Source organism: Mus musculus, chromosome 6 (assembly GCF_000001635.26).
Source record: "Mus musculus strain C57BL/6J chromosome 6, GRCm38.p6 C57BL/6J".
NCBI lineage: Eukaryota > Metazoa > Chordata > Mammalia > Rodentia > Muridae > Mus > Mus musculus.
The window spans coordinates 103,623,331-103,648,027 of record NC_000072.6 but is presented as its reverse complement, the minus strand read 5'-3'; the positions used below and the strand labels follow the sequence as shown (position 1 = coordinate 103,648,027).

The following is a 24,697-nucleotide window of genomic DNA, read 5'->3' as shown; positions in this document are numbered from 1 at the left end:
TGGGGTGGAAAACTACCCTTGGCACATGCACAGATTATTTGTTTACCACTTAGAACACAGGATGTCAGCGCCATCTTGTAATGGCGAATGTGAGGGCGGCTCCCCACACACACACACACTCAAGCAAACTCTGTTAATCCCCTTTTACCTGTATTTTCATCTTTTTTTCAACTCTGACATATTTGAAGTTAATGATGTTAAATATACATTTACCAGTTTAAAATTGTTAGTTTTACAATAGCATTAAAATAATTTCATGATGACAGGTCATTTTTGTTATGTTATTTTCTCCATTTCAATGTTTTTCCTCTAATAAGTAATGGTAAGAAACTGTAATTTTACCCTTTGATAAATTTACTTTCCATTATTTCTACAGAGTAATTCTTTATAAATAATGAGAGTACATTAGTAGATAAGAACTGCTTATAGCTTTTGAAAAAATATTTTAGAGTTGTATTTGACAAAAGAAGTACACAGTTAAGTTCTACCAAAATATGAATTCTTTCATGGATAATAATGTAACCATACTTTTGTGACATGTGTGAAATAAATACATTTTAAATTTGTGGACTTAACTACCCTTTTCTAGAAAATCTGTGCTCCAGTCACATGCAAATTAATATTCTACCTAATGAAAGTCACATTAAAATAGCATACTATAAATTTCCATCCAAAATATATTCACTATATGCACTTACATTGGTTCAGGGTTTCCTTTCGCTTCACATTCAATTTGAAAATACTCATCGAAGGGAAAGGCCACCTGCACGTATGACTGCTTTACAATTGTTGGAACCTGTTGAACTGAACATCAAAGTAGTATACTTGAATAATGAGGTTTTCAAGCAAGAGACAAGATTAAACAATTGAGAACAACATGTGTATTCTACATCGGTAAGTGTGATAGTTTATGTTCAGTGTCAACTTGACTGCTTTTAGGGTCACCCAGGGGACATATGACTGAGACCATCTATCTGGGTGTTTCCAGAAAGGTTTAGCTAAGAAAAGGAGAGCCACCAGGAATGTGAAATGTGAACAGCACCACCTAAGGTGCTGGAGACCTGGATTGAGAAAAATGGAGCAGCTAACTCAAAGCCACTCATCCCTTTCTGCTTCCTGTCTATGGACTGACTCTGACTATTGATCAATCATATCAGCCTCTCACCTCCTTCACTGCCAAAATGGAGTCCACCCAGTCAAATCACGAAGCAAAAAGAACCCCCCCTCACATTGGTGCTTTTTGAGAAGTACTCTACCATAGTAATGAGAAGAGGAATTAATACAGTAAGTAAAAGACTAATCTAAGAATTTGACTTCTTCCATGTAGCATATATTTATATCTAGAGAAAACACTGCTTGCTATCACTTTATATTGCTTCACATATAAATTTCAGTTAACTCCAGAAATATGTGATGTTTTTAACACAGGAAAAAAAAAACATCTTATTGAGACTTGAAAGTATCTATTTTCAAAAATGATTGGTATTGCATTTATGCTGCCACGTGTACTCATTTTTACACATTTCTGTCACTTGAAAATTTATCTTTGTCACTTTTCTTATTTCTATTTAAATATCATAATGAACCAATTTAGCATCTCTAACCCAAATGATATCCTATGTCTTTTTTGATAGTTCTATTATAGGCCATTTTCTACCTCTCATTCCACATAATATATTTCGCTAAATAGCCTCCACATTACAGACTTTTCTATTATTGGATTATCAGTGTATGATAAATTTGCAGATATGGATATAATAGAACTGACTTTGGGGATAAATGCTAAAACCATTTCACAACAAATGCAATATTATAGTGGTTCTCATAGCCTGAAACCATTGATTAATGGTTCCTTTAAAACTTCTAAAAATCCATATTTATTGCAAAAGATTTTTATTTGATTTCTGTCTATTGTTTTATTTTGAGAAAACCGTTTCTACAATCTTCCTAAGTATTTGACATTTCCCATTCATGAATTCATGTTTTATCTGTTCTCTATTTGAACAATTATTAGCCCTTCTAAAATCAACTTAAAATAAGAATACAAAAAATACATGAATGCTGACGACAGTCACAGATAATGATGTACATAATGCTATACTGCAGGTGAGCACTTAATCATATTAAAGTTGAGTCACTCTTTAGTACAATTCTGACAACAGAGTTTTTATATTATTGGCTTGTAAGGTTATTATTACAAATCAGTCAGTAGTAGGAACTGACTTAGGCATAGTGTTTTTGTGAAATACAGTTTTTAGCCAAGGAAGTAATTACTGAGTACAATTCAACTGTAAAGGTACAGAAAGGACTTGCAACCCTGTGACACTGGCCAACTCTGGGCTTCTTTGCCTTCTTAAAAACTGCAAGCTACTCAACATGCTCCTGTTCATTGGACTATAAGTAACAATGTTTGAAACATCAAAAGTTAAAACTGAATGTATTTACTTAAAAATTCTTTATATTCAATCTAGTAATATGTTAAAATGAATAACATTTTATGAAAAATTCTAAACAACAGGGGAAGAGTTTCATTATTATAACTGTAACTCTAACCCTAGCCCTAACCCCAACCCTAAATAAAAAGAATGGGAAATTATACATTCCAGTCAGGTGATTAGCATTATTAATTTTTATTAAGCAACTATTATGACATGAAAGCTAAAACCTGACTTATATGTTTCTTCTACACTGTACAATTTTACCTAATTTTTTATTTGTGTGTGATTTTTGGACTACTCCACAGTAGTCTTTAGAAAAATTATGGGTTTGGTGAGCTATGTAGATCTGACAAATGTTTACACATTTTGTAACAGACAATCAAAATTTCCCTCTGCTTAGCATCAGCATTGAACTAATTGGGAAAGTCACTGATGTTTGGAAAGGTTGTTTTTGTTGTTGTTGTTGTTTTTGTTGTTCAGGCTTATAGTAAAGAACACAAGTCTTGTATAAGAATTTTTTTTTTGCTTGAACACTCAAATTTGGTCATTGATAGTTATCATTTATATTGCCAGTTTATCTTGAAGTTTCAGAATTATTGGGTTCATTCTAAGGAAAAATATCTGCAGATGACCATCTGACCAGCCGTAATTTGTCTGTGAATAATGTTTTCAAGTAAAAATAATGTGTGTGCAGAAGCAATAATATAATCAAGAACTAAGAAAATCCTTTCACTTTAATGCAGCAGAATTATTTTATGCCTATTTTACAGTGCATCAGTGTTGTCCAGAGGTTGAGCACTGAGTTAATTTAGTTCTATGGATTCAACTACTTTAAGCTTAAGCAAAATTATTTTGGTTTGGGTGATATGGATATAAGTTCTTGTCCATGAAATACACCTGTGTTAGACAGATTAGTGTGGATGCCATTATTCATGTTAAGGAAACAGAAATTGTCCTAGTGTATATCTCAAAAAACTACAGACAACAATGGCAGCAAGGAGGGGAGGAAGAGACACTAGTGTGTTATTTTCTAAACAGTTGGATCTCACACATCATTTAAATGTATCTCTGAGCTCCTGAGGCATCCACAAGCCACCATTTAAGCATCAACACCCAGCTTAGGTTTAATAGCCCAAATTTCTTCTCAATTTCAATTTTTCATTAATTTCTTTTTGTCTCATAAATGTAATAAGTCGTTGTCACTACATTGCACACAATGACTCAAATTCAGATGGTATCCAGTGGGTGTCAATCATCATTTTAGTAATTGGTAAAAATCATCCACATACTCATGGCAGTTGTCTTGTTTCTGATTAATACCATTTCTAAACAGAGTGGGTAATGAACTTTTTACAAGTTCATCCTGTTATAATTCTATTGCATTTACAAATGGTGAGGGGGGTTGCACAAGAACAGCAGTCCCACAGATACCAGCTAATAACTTGAGAACAACTTGTTTATTACAACATTATTCTTTCTTAAATTTGCTAAGGTTGTAAAGCATCTACAATAACTAATTATTCAGGGAAAGGAGCTAATAACCTTTGGGTGTTTGTATGAATATATATTCCACATTACAAATCTTTTCCTCTATAATTAGGCCAATTACAGAGACACCAGACTCGTTGACATTCAAATTGGATACCTGCCTTGGTCACATTTACTAGGGAGTGCTCCAGAGTGCCAAAATAAATGGGCAATATTCAGCTGCTCTGAAAACATGCTATTAATATTTTATAACAATTGTCTGAGGACATTACAGCATGACCATTTGTAAGTAACTGAGACTATCAGAATAATAATAAGTGACATGAGCTAATACAACATTTTACATCCTTCATTTACTGAAAAATAAGGGCAAAACCACAGAGTCTGTATGTATTTCTTAGAGAATAAGGTCATAGGCTTCACTCTGGAATACCAGATGCATCTTTGCTACCCTTAACTTAGACCTGCACCCTTATACAAGAGAATCTAATGGGGATGGAGAGTTGTGTCAGCAGTTAAACACACTTGCTCATTTCTAGGAGATCTGCAATGTGTGCCTGTGCACCACATATTCAGTGCCATTTTTAGGCTTTCTTTGGCACCAGGCATGTACATAGTGCACAGGCACACATGCAGGCAAAACAAAACAAAGAACGACCCCCAATACACATAACATAATTTCTTTCAGAGAGAAAATATAGTCAATGTGAGGGTATATTATATTCTCAGATGTTCAATGGTGAATTTTGACATGTTGTACAAGTGGTAAAATTTCAGTTACATGTGAAAAGAATTACGCATGTGAACATAATCATGTGTGTATGCAGGACAGGGAAATGAACTTTCTTAGCAGATGAAAATAGAGAGACAGAAGCTCAAGCATCTGGTAAGAATAGAAAAGTGTAGATTCTCACCTGACTACCAGCACACTGTGTGGTGTAAAACACCTTCTTTAAAGTAATTAAGAGTGACATTCAGAGGAGATTTTAAAACACATCTCAAGTGATTTTCTTGCTTTCTAGTCACATTAAGTCTAAGTACTTCAGAAGAAAAAATTTACTTTAATATTAGTACTCTTTAAATATTGATTAAATTGTCTGAGATAAGGACTGTACCTTTAGCATTTACATGATCTATAATGATCCACTTCTCAAAGACCTTTTATAGGTAGAATAATCACCTGATTAGCTACAGTCTTTCCTTTATAGACCACTACAGAAAGCGTGTTTACAGTTGCATTATTTTAGAACTATTAATCTTATAATTGTTGAAATATATGACTAACATTTTGCATGCCATTTCCAAGGTATTATAAATATATATTCATAAGACCACTGACTAATGACTTAAAATAATTCATATTCTAGAATACACTAGATGGGGGGAGTCAATATGGGTAATAAGACTTTGAATTCTAACATGTCTTTTAGTTATTTTCATAAGTCAGTGTTCCCATTTTTAAGTTAACTTTTGTTTGGCAAAGAATATGAGGCTTCTGGGGCCAGAGAGATGGCTCAACAGTTATTACCATGTACTAATGCTCTTGCAAAGGGACCAAGTCATTTCCACCTCCAGTGTCAGACCTACCTATTACACCAGCTTCAGCAGGATCTGACTCCCTCTTCTGGCGTCAGAGGGCACGTTCACTCATATGCATATATACCCACCCGAACACACATATAAATAATGGAAAATAAATCTTTTTTTTAAAAATGTGATTTATTACTTTCTGTTATATTATTTAATGTTAGTAATTTCTAGATCATGTTTTTTTCCTTAAATATACAAAAGTAAAAGCTTCTTGTACTATTCCATATCATCTTACACATATGACAAATATCTGCTGTCTCCATTATACTTCTTGTAACCAACTAAGGTTGTTTGAAAAACAAAATAACAAGGTTGAAAAGTTATGAGAGCGGCTAAATATCCTAGCCTAGAAAACATAACCATGAACCTTCATGATAATTCAGACATTGCACATGAGTTCTACTTAAAACGCGGACACAAACTTCCATAACAGGGAATCTGTGCTTTTACCGGAGAGTGGTATTTCAGCTGCTGACAATTTTAACAGGAGGAAAATTAGACTTAGGATCAGTCCTCTTCCACATAATGGCAATTCCATCATTCCTCAGAAAGGAGGCAACGTGCAAAGACTGGAAAGGGTCTCTAATACTTTCTGTTCACTGAGGAAATGGGAGAAACCTGAAAAAAATGATAGAAAGGATATTCGTTAATTTACTTAAAATGTGAATGCAGCAGAAATTAAACACACTAGTTATTAACAAATTAATGAACCTACTATCAAATAACACAACCATTTAAGAGCCAAATGATAGTTAATATATGATATATTGTAAACCATGAGCCAGTCCAATGAATTCTATTTGTAAGTCAGACTAAGAATTATATGGAAAGCTGTTTCTTTTTATTATGATTATTATTTCTATTAGGCATTTTCTGCTGTTTCTTACACTGTAATGTGTCTATGGCTATGGGAATAATTTCATTAAATTTATTCAGAAAGTAGTGCTGCCTCGATCAATTCTTTAGCTTAATACTAAAGATTATAAAGACAAATCTTGGACTCTTCTTGTAAAGTAAGTTTCATTTTCAAAATATCACAACATGAGATGGAACTTCTAGGAAAAAGAGGAGGAAAAAGTAAGGATGCGATGGTAGGTTTTAAGGAGACAGAATTGATCAGTAAAGAGGCTCTGCCAGAGCCTGACAAATACACATGGAGGGACACATGGCTCCAGCTGCATATGTAGCAGAGGATGGCTTTGTCGGCTATCAATGGGAAGAGAGGCCCTTGGTCCCGTGAAGGCTCGATGCCCAAGTTTAGGGGAATGCCAGGGTGGGGAGGTGAGAGTGGGTGGGTGGATGGGAGAACATGCTCATAGAAGCAAGGGGAGGGGGTTATGGGATAGGGGACTTCTGGAAGAGGGGAAAACCGCGAAAGGGGACAACATTTGAAATGTAAATAAAGAAAATATCCAATAAAATAAAATAAAATGTAAAATTAAAAAAAAGAGCTAATCATGAAAGCTGCAAACATGAAGACCCCAGTTAGAATCTGAGAAATATAGGAAAAAAACAGGTGTGGCTAGGCCTGGTAACAAAAATCAATGCTGGAGAGACAGGAAGAACTCCCTGACTAGCTAGTCCAGCTGATCAGTTACCTATAGCTGTTCACCTAGACACAAATATATACATACACATGTACACATATGTCTACACATATCTATACACACATAAGCACACATACACACACACACACACACCAAATGGAAAAAGGCAACATATTTTAAGTAAAATTTACAAGTATGTTGTTGTTTTAAGCAGAAGCAAATTCATCAGCTGACTTCCATTTAAAAATAAAATAAGGCATAAAAATTTGACTTTCTTTCCTTCCTGTTGTTAGTTCATTTTTCTTCATGAAATATTATGGCAGCATCTACACATTATCCACAGTAGACATAAGAGGATAACACAACAATTTGCTCAGAGATGTGATTGTCTTCAAAAAATGTAATTTTCTTATTCCTAAAAAAAGTCAATTACTTTATTTGTTCATTATATATTAATACAGAAACAAACAGATCATTTCATTTAAATTTACTTCCAAGTGTGTAGACCTTCTAGTTTCACCTCAAACTCCAACTCAAGAGATTCTAGAAGCTGAGCAGACAGCTCAGTGATTAGTCTTTGAATTCAATTGCTAACACTGCAAAACCAAAAGATATTAAGAGGTAACTGAGCCTGTTCATCTCAGTTTCTTTTGCTGTGGCTATGACGATAAAAATACTCTGACAACTTAAAAGGTCAGTACAGTCTATATCATGACTGAGAAATCAAGGCAGCAAGAGCTTCGAGAGCCAGGTCACATTGCCTTCAATCTAGAAACAGACATGAGTGTAAGCCTGTGGCTGTTCTTTTTCCTTTGCAACATACAGAGTCCACAATCCTAGCCAGGGATTAGTGCCATCCACTCAGATGGGCTTTCTCACCCCAACTACCACACTAGAGATAACGTCCCCAAAGAATAGCCATAGGCATAGCTCCTAGGGAATTCTAGATTCTGTCAAGTTGACAACACTAGACATCACTTGTATCTTCCCTATACATGACTAATGGCATTTAAAGTGCTAAATAGACAAATAAATAAATACACCCAAATCCAAACAAACAAAAAATTCCAAACAAAAGCAAGGAACACACACACACACACACACACACACACACACACACACACACACATCTGAGTTCTACACATTAGCATAAAGATTCAAAACACTCTGTCTAGTTTAAAATTGAAATCTCTAAAGAAAATATTAACATTTTTCCCTTTGAATTTTCCTTTCCTTTCTTCGTATACACACACACACACACACACACACACACATTTATATATCTCATAATATATATGTATGTATACATGCATATATATATGTATATATGATGATTTAGGGCATACTCATTGTCAGCAGCTCCTTTTGTACATTGACATTGAGCAACTTTACAATGACCTTGAAGCACAAGGTTCTCTTTTATTACAATTTCCTCAGAAGATATTAATTAGAAAACATTTTATTTTATGAATATATTTTGCCAGATTTAATTGTCCATCTGAAAAAATGGGAATCTGAAAACCAGTTACCCTTGCTTAAGAACATTTACAAGTATGATAACTTAAAGAAATATCACTGATGATTGACAGCTCATTTTCCTTGTGAAATGACTAAATGTAATCAACAATAAATTGCATAAGAATATTGCTTTCATTAGAAGAACATCTGAGTTCTACACATTAGCATAAAGTTTCAAGACACTCCATCCACTTCAAAATTGAAATCTCCAAAGAAAATATTAACATTTTCCCTTTGAAGTTTCCTTTCCTTCCATCTTAGACCGTAGATAATAATCCCTTGATTTTGCTACTTATAGTGACATACCACTCCTAGCCTATATTATTTAATGTTCATTACATTAATATTTAATACCCACGGCTTCAATGGTATCTCACATATGTCCTTAATGAATTGCCCTCTATTTGTTAGGAACAAACCTTGTTAAGCCACGATGATGTCAAGAGGCCACATTTCCAGGTTAGTATCTGATATATCATCACAAGCAGAATTAAAGGGCAGAATTAAGGGCAGCCATCTCAGTTAAAACTCATTGATTGATTCTCCTGACTTAGATGAATGAATTGATGGGTCTCTAATTGCCCTCGTAGAGTAGTTCATAAAAGCCTGTTACTGAAAAGCATCCATCTGACTTGGTAGTGTAATGGTCAACCAAGAAATCCTATACCATAAAAGGACTTGGGGGACTTATGATACCATGTTTGTAAACCTTGCATGCTAGAGGCAGAGGCACGGGGATCATAGGTCAACTTGGTATGCATAGTAAGTTCCAGCCAAGCCACACCTGCAAAGATGCTATCACAAAGCAAATACACAAAAATGGTAGTACATGGAACCTTAGCCTTACAATAAAACTACATGCTTCAATGCATATCCAATTCCAGAATATAGTTCGTTCTTCTTATCTTCTATAGAAACTGCCTTCCATTTACCTGCAATTTTACATGCTCATAAGCTTTGACATTAAAAATTTTAAAAGGTAAAATATGAGACCACTTTCAAGCAAGCCATTAATAGTAAAGTCTGAATCCGCAAATAGCTACTAGACTCAGGAAGAAAGCAAGCCTTAATTTCATTGTCAAAAACATAACGGACACATTGTTAGGTAATTCTATTTTGAAACAGAAAACAGCAATAGAATTACAATCCTATTTATCTTTCTTAAAATAATTTGAGTTTAATGACTCATGCCAGAGCTCAAAGTTAAAAGCAATTATTGGAGCTCATGGTAGAGCTGACACATAAGACAAGTTTAAGATATACAAAGGTATTTTGAGATTGAGGTACAATTTCTAATAGCTTAGTTTTATGGCATTGGCTATAATGCAAGACAAATCAATTCAATGTCATAGTAGCAAATTTGGATAAAGCTCTCTTATTACTCTAGAAAATTTTTGGAAAAAGATTTATTTCTGTTACGTAACAGAATAGAAGAAAACAAAGACCTAGATATCACATCATAATTGACTCTTCGAATTGGATAAACTTCTCTTGAACAACTAATTGATTAGGGATCCTGAGCAGATTAGTTTAGAGGATTTCCCTTAGACAAGGACAAGCAGAGATTTGCCAAAGTGTTAGTTTTACTGTACCAACTACAAGGAGATTTACTTGATCCATCTGGGCATGTTTTGTTTGATTGTAGTGGTACAGACCAAACCTAGATGCCACATGCTAGACAAGGTGCTTACAATGAAGCTATATCCACAGTTTCCTCTGGTGTGTTTAGGAATTCCAAGGTAACAAATCTACAAACAATTACTCCGTAACTGAAGTTAATCGTATGCCTGCCATTGGAAAGAAAAAGAAGGGAGGCAAACCTTTTCTTGATTCCACACTGCCTCCTGAGAATATGTAGGACTACTGAGACCTGTTGAGCAACCAGCATAGCAAGCCAGATCATAGACTATTGAATTACTGTACATATGCTCTCGCTCGGTATGCTGCTCTGGAAATTAACTTGGGCTTTCTCATGCATTCATGCCAGTAGGTATAATAGTCTCTGTAGCAAATGAGATGTTCTTCTTGGTCAGGTGGGGTAATACATAATTAATACCAAATAGTCAACCAACCCTAACAGTACTGATAGTAGTGGCCACTGTGTTCCAGCAAGGGTTAGGACCAGTTATCTCTGTTAACCAAAAGTAAGCCCCAAAGCCTGTGAAGGCATTAATCTATAATACTACCTTTATTTTAAGATTACACTTAGTTTTCATGCTTCCCTTAGAGTTACAGAATCATTTATATCAAACCTCCAAACATAAAAATATATATAACCAAAACATTAGTTGCATATGATATCAGTTGATTTAAAATATTCTGGAAAAGAAAAGGATGAAGGAAGTGTTCTCCATTCTGCATTCTTGTGTTCTTACACGTCCAGCATAGCTCTGTGCCCCAATCTGAGAAGTCCCTTTCTTACTACTGGAATGTTGTAGGCCTTTGGCCCACTGGATGACTTCTGAGTCTAGGCCTCAGGAAGCTATTCACACCTTTCCTCTGGAAGCTTTTGTATGTATTATGAGAACAATTCTGGACTGTAATAGCTACTCTTGGTTTTCTGCTGGACCATATCTGGAATGACCTATAATCCAGAAATGGATAACCCACCTGTAAGAAATTATTGTTGCTTGGTTTGAAGTGAGTAAATCTGCTTCTAGTCCAGACCTTTGAGGTAGGAGCTCACAAACCTTTGATTTGGATTTTTTATTAGATATTTTCTTTATTTACTTTTCAAATGTTATCCGTTTTCCTGGTTTCTCCTCTGAAAACACCCTATTTCATCCCCCATGACCCTGCTATCCAACCCACTTACTTCCACTTCTAGGCCCTGGCATTCCCCTATACTGGGGCATAGAACCTTCACAGGATGAAGGGCCTCTCCTCCCATTGATGACCAACTAGGACATCCTCAGCTACATACGCAGGCGAAGAAATGAGTCCCACCATGTGTTTTCTTTGGTTGGTGGTTTAGTCCCAAGGAGCTCTGGGGGTACTGGTTAGTTCATATTATTGTTCCTTCTATGGAACTGCAAACCCCTTCAGCTCCTTGGGTACTTTCTCTAGCTCCTTCATTGGGAACCCTGTGCTCACTCCAATGGATGGCTGTGAACATCCACTTCTGTATTTGATTTGGACTTTAAGGTGGGAAGACACACCTTTAATTTGGGTCATACCTTCTTCTGGAAGGCTATATAAGGATCTGGAAGTAGGAAGTTGTTCTTCTTTGTCTACTTGACCTCGCCTTGCCAGCTCTAGCTATTCCAGTCCATCTGTGGCATTGGAACCTTTATTTCCAGAATATACAGAAGTCCAGCTAAGACAGCAAGATTTGTGGACTGAGCAACTACTGGATTCTTGAACTTTGCATTCACAGCCAGACATTATTGGACTAGTTGGTCTAAAGCTTACAAGCCATCCAATAAATCCCCTTTTTATAGATGGAAAGGCATTCAGTCTATTAGTACTGTTACTCTAGAGAACTCTGAGGAATATACTACCCCACTACCAGCCAAAAAATAAAAGGAAAGCCATTATTTCTTTATTTTATCATTTTCTTTATTTGCATTTCAAATGTTACCCTTTTTCCTGGTTTCCCATATGATAACCTGCTACCCCCTCCTCCATCCTCCTGCTCACCAACCCACCCATTCCTGCTTCCTCATTCTGCCATTCCTCTACACTGCCATTCGTCTACACTTTGGTCCTTCACAGGACCAATGGCCTCTCCTCCCATTGATGACCAACAAGGCCATCCTCTGCTACATATGCATCTGGAGCCATGGGTTCCACCGTGTGTATTCTTTTGTTGGTGGTTTAGTTCCTGGGAGCTCTGGGGGTACTGGTTGGTATTTCTGTTTCTCCTATGGGGCTGGAAACCCCTTCAGCTCCACAGGTCCTTTCTCTACTTCCTCCACTGGGGATTCTGTGTTCAGTTTAATGGTTGGTTGAGAGCATTCACCTCTGTATTTGTCAGACACTGGTAGAGCCCCTCCGGAGACAGCTACATCAGGCTACTGTCAGCAAGCACTTGTTCGCATCCATAATAGTGTCTGGGTTTGACGACTGTATATGGGATGGATAACCAGGTGGTGCAGCCTCTGGACTCGTTGTCTTTCCTTGAGTCTCTGCTCCACACTTTGTCTTTGTAACTCCTCCATGGGTATTTTGTTCCTCCTTCTAAGAAGTACTGAAGCATCCACACGTTGGTCTTCCTTCTTCTTGAGCTTCATATGGTCTATGAATTGTATCGTGGATATTCTGAGCACTCATCAGTGAGTGCATACCATATATATTCTTTTGTGATTGGGTTACCTCACTCATTTAGAACAGTCACTGGTTCTGTCATTATCAGTTGTGGCTAGCAGAGTACAGGAGATTCTCCCAACAAAACAATAGACTATGGAATAATAGTATACTGTTTTTTACAGACAACTCAGTTGGTTTTAGGCTGGGTTGCTGTGTAGCAATAGCTATTTTGTGTTATCCAGATGGAAAAAAGCACAAAACAACTGGTGTAATATTGATAAGTGCTAAAGCTTTGAAATGTGTATTATATTTGTCTCTTTTAGAGTATGCACTGTTGTTTCTGTAACAAAGTCACTTTTACTGTTCTTGACTTTTGTTAATAATAATAATTTCCCAACATTCATTCATTCCTTGCATATTCAAAATCAGCCTAAGATATTTCAGCATTAGTAAGCCAATATTCTTAGACTCAAGGTAGACAAATTTGTAATTCTGAAAGCCCAGTGGCATTTATTTAAAACAAGAAGAAAATGAAACAAAGCAAACAAAAAATAGAAAGACAGACTTGCTAAGGCAGGCATTCAGTTTCTCTCTTATTTATCCCCTTTAGACATCAAAGTATTCATTCCGTACCACCTATGCAGGTAGGAAATACTGTGAGGCAATGCATTTTATTTTTATTGGTTTAAGATGTTAGAAAGCCACAGAATAAATTGAAATATAAGTCCAATTCACAGAAATCATTCAAATCCTGACAGCTTTGAATACACTCAGGATACATTTTCATCTTTATTTTGTATTCTGCTTATTAATTCACCAATAGTTTTTATTGGAGAGTGCTTTAAATTTGATAACAAAATATAAATAGTCAAAGGTGAATAAAAGAAAGTTAAGAATTTCCAGTTTGCATAAACACACCCATTTCATCCTTTTAAATAAGGGAAAAGCATTTCTAATGAAGCTCAACATGTTTGGCTGCTGTATTATGAGTGGTGACCATTCCCTAATAATCATTGTTTTTCTTCACTTAACAATAATGGTGTCACGTTTACCAAGAATTGTTGACCTGAGAGTTGAGAGTCCTCTAATGTTCCTCATGAATTGTAAATATACTCCTTTTCACGTAGAAAATAAAGCCTATTGAAATTGGCATGCTGGAATTTAAAAGACAAGAGTTTTTTTTTACTTCATCCTAAAGAGGGGAGGAATAACCAGCCATCTTAGACAGCAAGCAATTCTGGGACAGTATGTCTGTCCCCAATGATACTTAGCTATATCCTTGGCATTTTCTATTTGCAATCTTTCACAAACCTACTCAAGGCAAATTTCTAAAGAGAAAATAAAATAAGGTGTATCAAAAGAACAAAAAACTATTATGATCACTCTGTAAAAGACATATGTGGCTACTGCTATGAGGCCTGGGACACAAAGCTGAATACGTCAATGACACTCCATCTGCCCATTATGTCAGAGACATGGACTATACACAACCATCAGAAAAAAAACAAAACAAAACAAAACAACAACAACAACAACAAAAAAAAAACTGACTATAAGACACTCCTTTCTTCCAAGAACCAGCACCCATCTGTCACAGCCACCATGAATTCCAGAGACCGGAAATATCTTAGTATTTTCTAAATCATTAGATTTTTGTTCAGGATGCTTGAAATATAACACAATAGTTTTTCAAAGCCAGCAGAAACAAACACAGTATGGCACTGGTATCCACATAAAGAACACAGTATTTTTGTATTATTGTAGGATCCACTGCTATAACTTGGAATTGTGTGAATTTTCCTCTCTCTGCACATAAAAAGCACTTAAAAATCACCAAGCTGCATCCAGCAAGCTGTTGTAGACAAAACCATTTGACACTTTCATGATGGAGGGGAAGTCACCTTCACTCCCCTCTGACCTCAAATGTTCCATTACAAAATTCCTTTTTATGCAATTGTCAGCCTGCAGTAAAAGATTCCCCTGGTTTGAAATCAGGTCATAGTTGGGGTAGGAGGTCCAGCAATTTCCATAAGCCTGACGTGTGATTGGAATCATGCAACACTTTGAAAACGAGGAAGGATAAACACAGAAAATTAAAAAGGGCTTTTGTTCAGTCACTTGCTTGGCTCTTATCATGAATCAATTTACACATGCCATAAACAGAGTAATCCTGAAATAACTGTTAATGGCTTTTCCCTGTGAAAACAAAGGAAATTCCGTTATAGCCATCTCTACTTAGACTGTGTTTCATGTCACTGAAGTGACAAGACAAAGGAATTGCTTGAAGTGTTAATTCATCCTTCCTGCAGAGGTGGCATATTTTCATACAATGGATCAAAGAAATGTAGATTATATTACAAAACAATTGATTTTATTGAAAAAATGTCAGTTTTGGTTAATAATTGTATGGGATCCATTACTATATTTTCTTTAAGTAGCCAAATAGTGTGGTTTAGTATTTATAGGCAAAACTTGGAATATAATACGCCAAAACAAATACACACTAGTTTTTGTCTTTGTTAGTCTATATATCTAACAAAGAGTATTCTATAAAGCTTTCTAATTATTATATTTCATGAGGTATTGGGGGAAAAAGCTAATCCAAATCAAAGTCATGCAGGGACAGAGAAAATAATTTAACTTCCTTGGCCAAGTGAAAGTTATCTTCTTAGTATTTTTCACATAATATTTTATGTAGTGATGGTAATCATCTATAAGGTATTTTTAGTAGGCATATATAATTGCATTACACTTAAGTGCACAGCTAGTAAATGTTTCCATATGTGTAAATCTTCATGTTTGCACTAATTTACTTGGATAAATAGTTGGGTAGTAATTAATGATGTTGTGTGTGCATTGTTATTAAAATACTCATTTTGGAAAACATTTGGGGATTGTTACAAAACTTATTTCTGACTATACAATCCAGAATTTATACTCCTTACTTTTCACTAAAGGACCTTGAAAACATCAAACCCATACAAAATCCTGTACATGAATGTTTACAGCAGCCTTGTGCATTAAACTGGTCAGTGCTAAGTAGCAATAGGTATAACAGTCACTCAGTCTATATACCATCAATGATGGATTTCCTCGTTGTTTTATGTTATTGTAACAAATTCCGTGACAAAAAGCAACTTGAGGAATAAAGACAATTAAGGCTAATCAGAGAAGGAACTTAATCAGGAACAACGGCAGAATCATTGGACAAAAGCTGCTTACCAGCTTCTTCAGTTTCTTCTTCAAGCTCCTTCAGCTTGCTTTTTTTATTTTTATTTTTTATTTTTATATGACCTAAGACTAGCAGCCCAGAGGTGGCATCATGCACAGTGCACAGTGGGTTGGTTGTCCCACATTAATCTTTACTCAAGAAACTTCCCACAGAACTGCTTATGGACCAATCTGATTGAAGCATTTTTCCCCTCAAGTCAAGTTTCCTTTTGCTGGATGACTCTAGCTTTTGAGAAGTCAGGAAACACTAATCAGTGAAGTGGGTAAATAAAAATAAAACACACTATGGTACAACTGTTATGTAGAATCTTGTTGCTATGAAGAAATAAATGATCAATTTAGGAAGAAAATCAAAATATGAAAAAAAATCCCTAACACATTTTATTTAGTGGAGGAACCTCATGTGGAGTGAGAAGCTTATGTACTACACTCTTTTAATTGTGGAATATTCTGGAAGACAGTCACGGCATCAATAATTATCAGATATTAAAAGTACCCAAGGAGCTGAAGGGGTCTGCAAGCCTATGGGTGGAACAACAATATGAACTAAGCAGTACCCCCTGAGCTCTTGTCTCTAGCTGCATATGTAGCAGAAGATGGCCTAGTTGGCCATCATTGGGAAGAGAGGCCCCTTGGTCTTGCAAACTTTATATGCCCCAGTACAGGGGAACGCCAGGGCCAAGAAGTGGTAGTGGGTGGATAGGGGAGCAGGGCGGGGAGAGGTTATAGGGGAATTTTGGGATAGGATTTGAAATGTAAATGAAGAAAATATCTAATACGAAAATTGAAAAAAAAAAGGAGTTAAGGAGGGAAAAGGGCAGAGAAAATACTCTGTGTGAAATACAGTGGTAAACACATGCTACAATAAATAACTCAAGGCCACATCTTAGCATGTCCCATTATGGGAAACAACTGTGATGGTTAAGGTTAGCTCTTCAACTCTAGCATGTGTATCAGTCTAGTAGGGCTATTAATAAGGTAGTGCTGTGCATGTGTGTGGGCAAAAATCACTTCATACCTCTTGTTCAATTTTGTTGTGAACCTAAAACTTTTCTAAAGTGAAATCTATCTTAAAAGCTCTGCAGTGTACAGCAAATAGCAATCCTAAAAATCACATCAGATTTCAAACATATCACACGTAAGTCATGTTCAGGAAATAAATTCCCCTTCAGAGATCTATATTTACATTCATGCCAAAATAAATCACAGAACACTCATCACACAAATCTTGGTATGCATCTGACAATTCAAAAAATTTTCATGTCTAATGATTTTTTATTTTCTCATCTAGTCTTCTTTATCCTCTCTATCCTTTTCCCATCCTTCATTTCTCTTAGACTTAGCTCAATATCATGCAAGAAACTTAAAGAAATACTGCTACATAGGAAAAAAGTTATTTTGATTATTAATAAATATTAAAATATTTATTGTATCTGAAACATAATCATAAAACTAACCACAAGTGAGAAATTTGAAACTTGAAAAAAAATGATAATAAATTACATACAATGATTGTTGTAATTAAATATCACCTATAATAATAGTAAAGTGATTAAGTGAAGTTATGAGCAGTTCCATGTTTTTCCATATCTCTGGATTAATGAAATATTTGTAATAAGCACACTGTTCTCATAAATCTAAAATTTAGATGAAAATGTAGCTCTTTGATAAACTCCAGCCTATTTTGTCCAAGGTTCTGAGTCATTTACTAATACTACAAACTGATGAAGAGATTCAGTTTAAACAATATTTCATAGATCTATTTGCATCTAATGAATTCACATATTTGGGAAACACTACATTTTCTGAGGTTGGTGTCACATTCTACGCATAGTTATTGTGTCTGCTATGATGTGACATTCAATCAATCTTTCAGAAAAAGTGAATAGATTTAACGCATATCTCAAAATATATGCAAAATATATTCTACATGGAGAACATCAATTAAATTTTAAATATTTTTCTGCACTCCACAAAGATAACTTCAAAATTTATCTCTTAAAATACTTGTTAAAATAAATATGGTTTTGAATGCTTAAAATATTTGAGCTGCACATTGCTTTGTTTGAAGCATAATTTCATAAAGGCTAGCAGAAACAGAATTTTCAATGAATCTCATTAGTTTTATCTAGTTAAGGTTAACTATATTCATAGAATTTAGTCATTCTGACAAGTGCCAGCAATCTGAAAGTATTAAGTTTTCTTAGATTTGCTTTCAAATACTTAAGCATAGATATAATACTTATGTGTATGGTACTGCATTTTAATCTACCCCATAAGTAGGATGATATGAAATCTGCAAGGAGTTCCTTTAAACTTTCATAATCACTCATCAAATGTAGCAGAATCAGTTTATATTTAGTTTAGGTAGCTGATTTAGTTTTAAAAGTATTGGGTGACTGGGTAGTTATTATAACAGGTGTTAGAAGAGGGTTTCAGAGTGCAATAAATTTGTATAATGTGCAGAGAACCACAATAAAGACGATACTGAGATAATTTAGTTCTATTTCAGATTCTACTTAGACCTTCATGGAATACTTTGCTTTCTGACTCTGATTAGAAAGGAGTTGGTCCCAGCCATCATCTGGCCTACCTCTAAGGAAGTTGTCTTGCAAGGCTCTGGCACAATGCTGCAAAAATTGAACAGCTAGGGTCCACTGAGATATAGGATATGTTGTAGTGTTGTGGGCCTGTGTGTCTCCCAAAACATGTATGTGCTTACAGGTACATATGAACATATGATGGCTAATACATTATTTGGGGGGGGGTGTCTGGAACACTTTAAGTTAAGGCTCTCCACACAAAATCTGGTGGCCAGCTGATGAAATAAATAGGAGTGACCAACACATGCCAAAAGAGCTTAACCAGAAAAATAAAGAAGTCATATTACATCAAGATATACATATAAAAAAATCATGATGGACTATTATAACTCTATGGAAGAGACAGTATCAGAATTAAAACTTCAGAATTAAGTCAGAAAAAGCTATACACCATTGTCTTTGTTCCTTTTCTGTTGTGATAAAGAGACACCATGACCTATGCAACTTACAGAGGAAAAAGATTATTAGGGCTTAGAGATTCAGGAAGTGAACTCATGAATACATGACACGGAGCTGGAATTGTAGCAGAGAGCTTATATCTGATCCACAGGCACAAATGTGTGTTGGTGTGTGTGCATTACACACACACACACACACACACACAGAGAGAGAGAGAGAGAGAGAGAGAGAGAGAGAGACTATATACCTCTCTATAATTATATACCTCTGCCAGCATAGCTACATTTACCAATCCTTCTCAAACAGTTCAAGTAGCTGCAGGCCAAACACTCAAATTTCTGAGCCTATGGGAAGTATTCTCATTCAAACCATCACTGCCATTAATCTTACCTTTTGGCGATTCAAAAAATTTTAACACATAAATTCCAATATTGGTACTCAAATATCTTACTTTTTTCAATAACTGAAAAGTACTTATAGATCACTCACTAACCAGGATGGTCACAAATATTATCAGCTGCTAGAGAACATTAAGTACCACAATGTAATGTTAGTAGATTTGATCCAGCCTTACAATAATACTACATGCATGGGCATCCATAACTTCTGTTTTCCTAATATCTATGCTATTTTATAAATAGTGTGTTGTAATCACTTTCATTTTGAAATCACTTTTTTGCTATTTTCCAAAGCAAAAGTACTGAGGTAAATTTATTGTCCTGAAATGCTGAAATAATTAAAACTATTAATAGGAAAGCCTTTAGACATGTTTTTCCTAAAAGTTGTACTTTATCACTTCAACAATTCAAATGGAAAATAATTTGAATAAGAAAAGTAGGAAGGGTAACCAAGAAGTCACCTGTTAAATGCCTAACAAGTATATGAAAAAAAAAAAGGTTGATACCAGTAATCACCAGGAAAATGAGATAAAAACCTCATGAAACATTTATGAAATATTTTATCATACCAGTAAGAATGACTATTATAAAAATAGCATCAAGAAAATAAAACATGGTAAGGATTTAGAGAAAGGAAACTTTCAGATTTTATTTTTAGGGTCATAAATTAGTACAATTGCTATGGAAAATAGTATAGGTTTGTAATAAGAAATTAAAAATACAGCTACAATCAATAACCAAGCAATTTGTCTCCTTAGTAGACATTCAAAAGATATGAAATCAGTCGGTGCAAAAGATGCTTGCAGAAGTTGGGATGCAGCTCAGTGTCTAGAGTTCTTACTCAACACAGACAAAGCCCCGGTTTTTGTTCTCAGAATATCATAAACCATGCAGAGTGGCACATAAAAGTATTCAAAAGGTAGGCAGGAGAATCAGAAACTGAAGACTACCTAGTGACATTGACCACAAGGTCAAAGTCAGCTTGAGTTGCATGGGACTAAAAGAGAAAGAAAAGTGAAAAATACATGTATACGCTCATGTTCACTAAAGTATTACTCACAATAGACAGGATGTATAACCAATTTAATGCCCTCTAGCAGGAAAATGGATATAAATAATGAGGTATGCTTTCACAATGGAATACTATTCATCAGTAAATAATTTTTAAAATGCTGTCACAAAATAGGCACGGAAAAGTACTGCATGATTGTAAAACTTAGGGATCACAACCTGTGCCCCATGAAAGGATGGCCACTCATCCCCAATAAGCCAATTTAGAGAATCAAAACAAAAGTATAAAGCAGAACACGGAAGTTTACTCAGTGTGGCTACCTTGGCAAGATGGACTAAGAGATTCAGTAAATCCCATGTCTGTCTTTTTTTATTCTTAATCATTTTATTTGTTACATTTCAAATGATATCCTCCTTCCTGGTTGTCATTCCACACACCCCATCCATCCTACCTTCTTCTTTTCCCGCCCCTTTGCCTCTATGAAGGTACTTCTCTACCCACTCACCCACTCCTTGCCTCACTGTGCTAGCAACCCCCTATGCTGGGGCATCAAGGCTGCCTACCACCAAGGGCTTACCTTGTCTTAAGTCCCATAAAGTTAAACCAAATTTTAAATACAGGACCAAGAACATGTACATCTAAGCAATCCCAGAAGGTCTTGTTCCCCATTGACCCACCATTGTCTGAGCTTTTTACAAGGTATTATAATAACTGTGTCAAAACTTTTTCTAGAAGAGATAAGTTTCTCCCCTGGTTGGTATCCTTTCCTTTTTCCAGAATGAGATTTCAAGAAAGAAATTCCACTTCTTTGCAGTCAGTTGTTTCAATAGTCTGATAGACTGAGAGATGCAAGTGTTTCTTTAGAATGTCTTCAATTTTGTCAGACCTATTACAATTTACTCTTGTTGAAATAAAACCATGCTGAGAGAGTAGACTGGTATTTATTAAAGACTGGGGAGGTGAGGAGAGTACAGATGGGTGTGTTTATGAGAACAAAGAAATAAGAGGTAAGTTCTAGCATACTGTTGTATTAAAGGATGATTTTAAGTAACAGTGCTGTATCTTATACATAAAAATAACCAGAGAGAAAGATGTTGAATGGTTGCATTATAATGAGAAAATAAATTGCGAATGTTTGAGATGAAGGCTGACTTAACTTCAGCTGATCATCTTGCTACACAGTCACCTACCACAGTAACACAATTATACTCCACAAATATGTAGAGTTATTACTTATCAATTAAACATAAGTTAATTAAAATTTGAAAGTCATAATCTATAAATATATCCCCCGTGACACTTCAGACATCCAGGAGACTCATGAACTAAATCAACTGTGATCAAATTGATATAGGGAACATTAAATAAATAATATGTATGCATAACCACATGCCAGAGGTGTCTAAATAGGATTTATTTATGCAAATTCATACAAAAGGTGTAAGTTTTTGGTTTACATACTCTATACTCAATGCCCAAATACTAAGATATGTTTTAAATAATTTTAATCCTGTCTTCTTACAAATAGTCAAAGAGGCCTGTACTGTTCAAGCCACATAGTACAAAGTATGATTTTCACGGACCTATAAGAAATTTATAAAGACTTTATCATTTCTGTTGGCTCATCTTCTGCTTCGCTGATGAGATTAGAGCTGACAAAGTTGATTGATCATCCTGAGCTCTTTTATCAGGAGAATTATTGTTGAAACCCAGATCCCCAAACCATCTACATTTTGTGTTCTCTTCCAAAGAATAGGAAATCAGAACTGGAAAGCAAATCAGCTTATATGTAATCATTTTAAACTTAGTACCTTCTTTTATTTGAGTAATAATTCATACCACATTCTGGGCTAGAATTTTATAGTTTACAAAAATTGCATATGTCTAATCGCCACTGGCTTTTGATTCTAATGCTAATATTACTGCTTTTATATTGTGTGTCATTTTAATCTTTTTTATTTAAAAATAAAACAGATTATTGTAAATGAAAATCATGTCAAAGGAAGTTATAAAACAAGAAAGTGAAAGAAAACACATCTCTCTTCCTCCCATTTCTAACAGGAAATATGTAAGACGTGACAAACTGTATTTCTTAAATAGTATAATAGATAATATTACAATAGTGTAGAGTGTATTTTATAGTAAACTACATATATCTATAGTATTTTATTAAGTGACAAAAATCCCGTTGTGGTGGACACAGAGCAAGCAGATGATTAAGGGGCTTTTCTTGGGAAATTCGGAGTTATTTCTTATTTTAAATGTTTGGGAAAAGAATGGTTGAGAAAAACATTGTCAACAATCTTTTGTAGTTATATAGCTTGTATAGTTATAACTTATAATTAAGGCAGTTCTCTTAGGTCTACCTACATTTGCCAACATTAATTCCCTCATTTGATGTTTAAGAGCAAAGACCATTCAGCCTTATTGTCGAAAGATTTCTCTTTTATCTTTGTGAATAGGAGGAGAATACTGAGGTCACTAAAATATCATCTTGAGATTAGACAGTGACAAGGTACAAAGTGTTCCAGAAATCTTTTGATGAGACCATGGGTAGACTAAAATAACGTTTATCCTGGTAATTGTGGCCCTGAAATTGGGATCTTCCCCTTGAATGGAAGCACTCAAATTATCATTCTTTGCCACTAACATGCCATTAGCACTAATAAATTATAGTACTAGAGAGCTGATGTTTTCATGAGTATTGTAGTGTGTCATGTAATTTAAATTCAATGAAGCTAACACAGTCAAAAAAAATGAATAAATTTTATCCATGACCAAACAAGACTGCAGTATAATTTATTAAGGAGTAATTGACAAAAGAAAAGCTCTCTTGGTCACTTAAAGAATAACTTCTTTATGAAGGGAGAGCTATAGCCAGGGAGGCAATTTCCATAGAGTAATTGTGCAAAAGCAACATCTATGCCACAATAGAGCACCTTCTTTTCAGGAAAAGCGATCCTCACAGCAAGATTTCTGCATTTGTCCTCAGACTTTCAGCCAGATATTCTTGATTCACAGCAAGGATGTACTTAATTGCAAAAGGACTTCATTTTCTCAACAACTAAAAATCACTCTTACTGACCGGATCCTTCTTTTCTTTAAGTGGAGGCTAAAATTTGAACAGTAGCTGCTGACTCAAGCAAACCTCTATTGGTTGTTTGGGGGTTTGCCAGTGAATTATATTAAGCAGCAAACAATGGTAGGCTTTTGTTGGTATTGTTCTTTTGCATCTTATTGGTTCTTTTCTTCATTGGGATCAGCGGTATCTGTTTTTTGTTTGTTTGTTTGTTTGTTTGTTTTTCACAGATGTATTTGTTATCTATGTACTGAAGTTAAGTGTCCCAAAGTTGTGGTCTACACACTATGTATCTATGCATGAAGAAATTAATAAGGAAAAGGCTTGATGAGGGTCAGGTCTGTTGAAATGCAGACTTTCATGGAGATAATGGGTCTTTTCTATTTTTTTCCTCATTCTTTAGCACTCCATTTCTAGGCTGTTATCATCTAGACAAAGATCTATTTAAATAATCATTTAAAAAAAACAATGTATAAAAGTATCTCATTTTTCACAAGAACATTGATCAGAACTCTTACTGGGTTTCAGTAGTTCTGAGAACACATCTCCAACTCCCTTATCCCATACCCTGGAACTCCAACTACACACCATTTACTCCCTAACTACTCCAAGAAGTGGTTGTCATATGCCCTATCTCATCATTTCTGTGACATTTTGTCTAGTTACAACCTAATTACAAGTTCTTTATCCTTTGGGATTCAGCTTGGCTCCACTTCCTTAGACTGTCTACCAACCTCACAATGCTTTCTGCTCAATAGAAGACTAGACTTGTGAGAGGAATTATATGCAGTTGCCATTATAAATGCCGTAATAACTGTCCACCTTTCTTTTTTTACTATACACCCATGAGAGCAAAAACTAGTTAGCTGCTGCCTTGAACTATGTATTCACTACTAAGGTCATAGTCTTTTATGTTCTTGCCACCTAATGACTAAACAGCAGTAAAATATCCCTTACAGAAAAATCATAGAGACTACAGAATTCAGTGATTTTTGGCACTGATATAATGTCACAAGTGGAAAATCCCACACCTGACTAAATTAAAATTTTGTAAAGTATAGGCATATTAAAGTAGCCCAGATAAGTAGCTCTAGCCTATGAATAAAAATCGAGCACAAATCAGAAGTGAATTTGTGTTTAGAACAA

At 35.2% G+C, this 24,697-nt stretch overlaps 1 protein-coding gene across 15 annotated transcripts in view; it reads right to left on the bottom strand.

Annotated features, from left to right (window-relative positions):
- Positions 1–24,697, bottom strand: part of Chl1 (cell adhesion molecule L1-like) — a 222,455-nt gene that overhangs the window by 85,011 nt on the left and 112,747 nt on the right. For all 15 annotated transcript variants that reach the window (XM_006505473.3, XM_011241198.3, XM_006505467.3 and 12 more), the window contains 2 exons: positions 5,967–6,134; positions 699–804 (listed from right to left, as the gene is read on the bottom strand). In XM_006505473.3, the coding sequence (XP_006505536.1) occupies positions 699–804; positions 5,967–6,057 (197 nt within the window). In that variant the 5' untranslated portion in view covers positions 6,058–6,134. The remainder of the gene's footprint in view (positions 1–698; positions 805–5,966; positions 6,135–24,697) is intronic.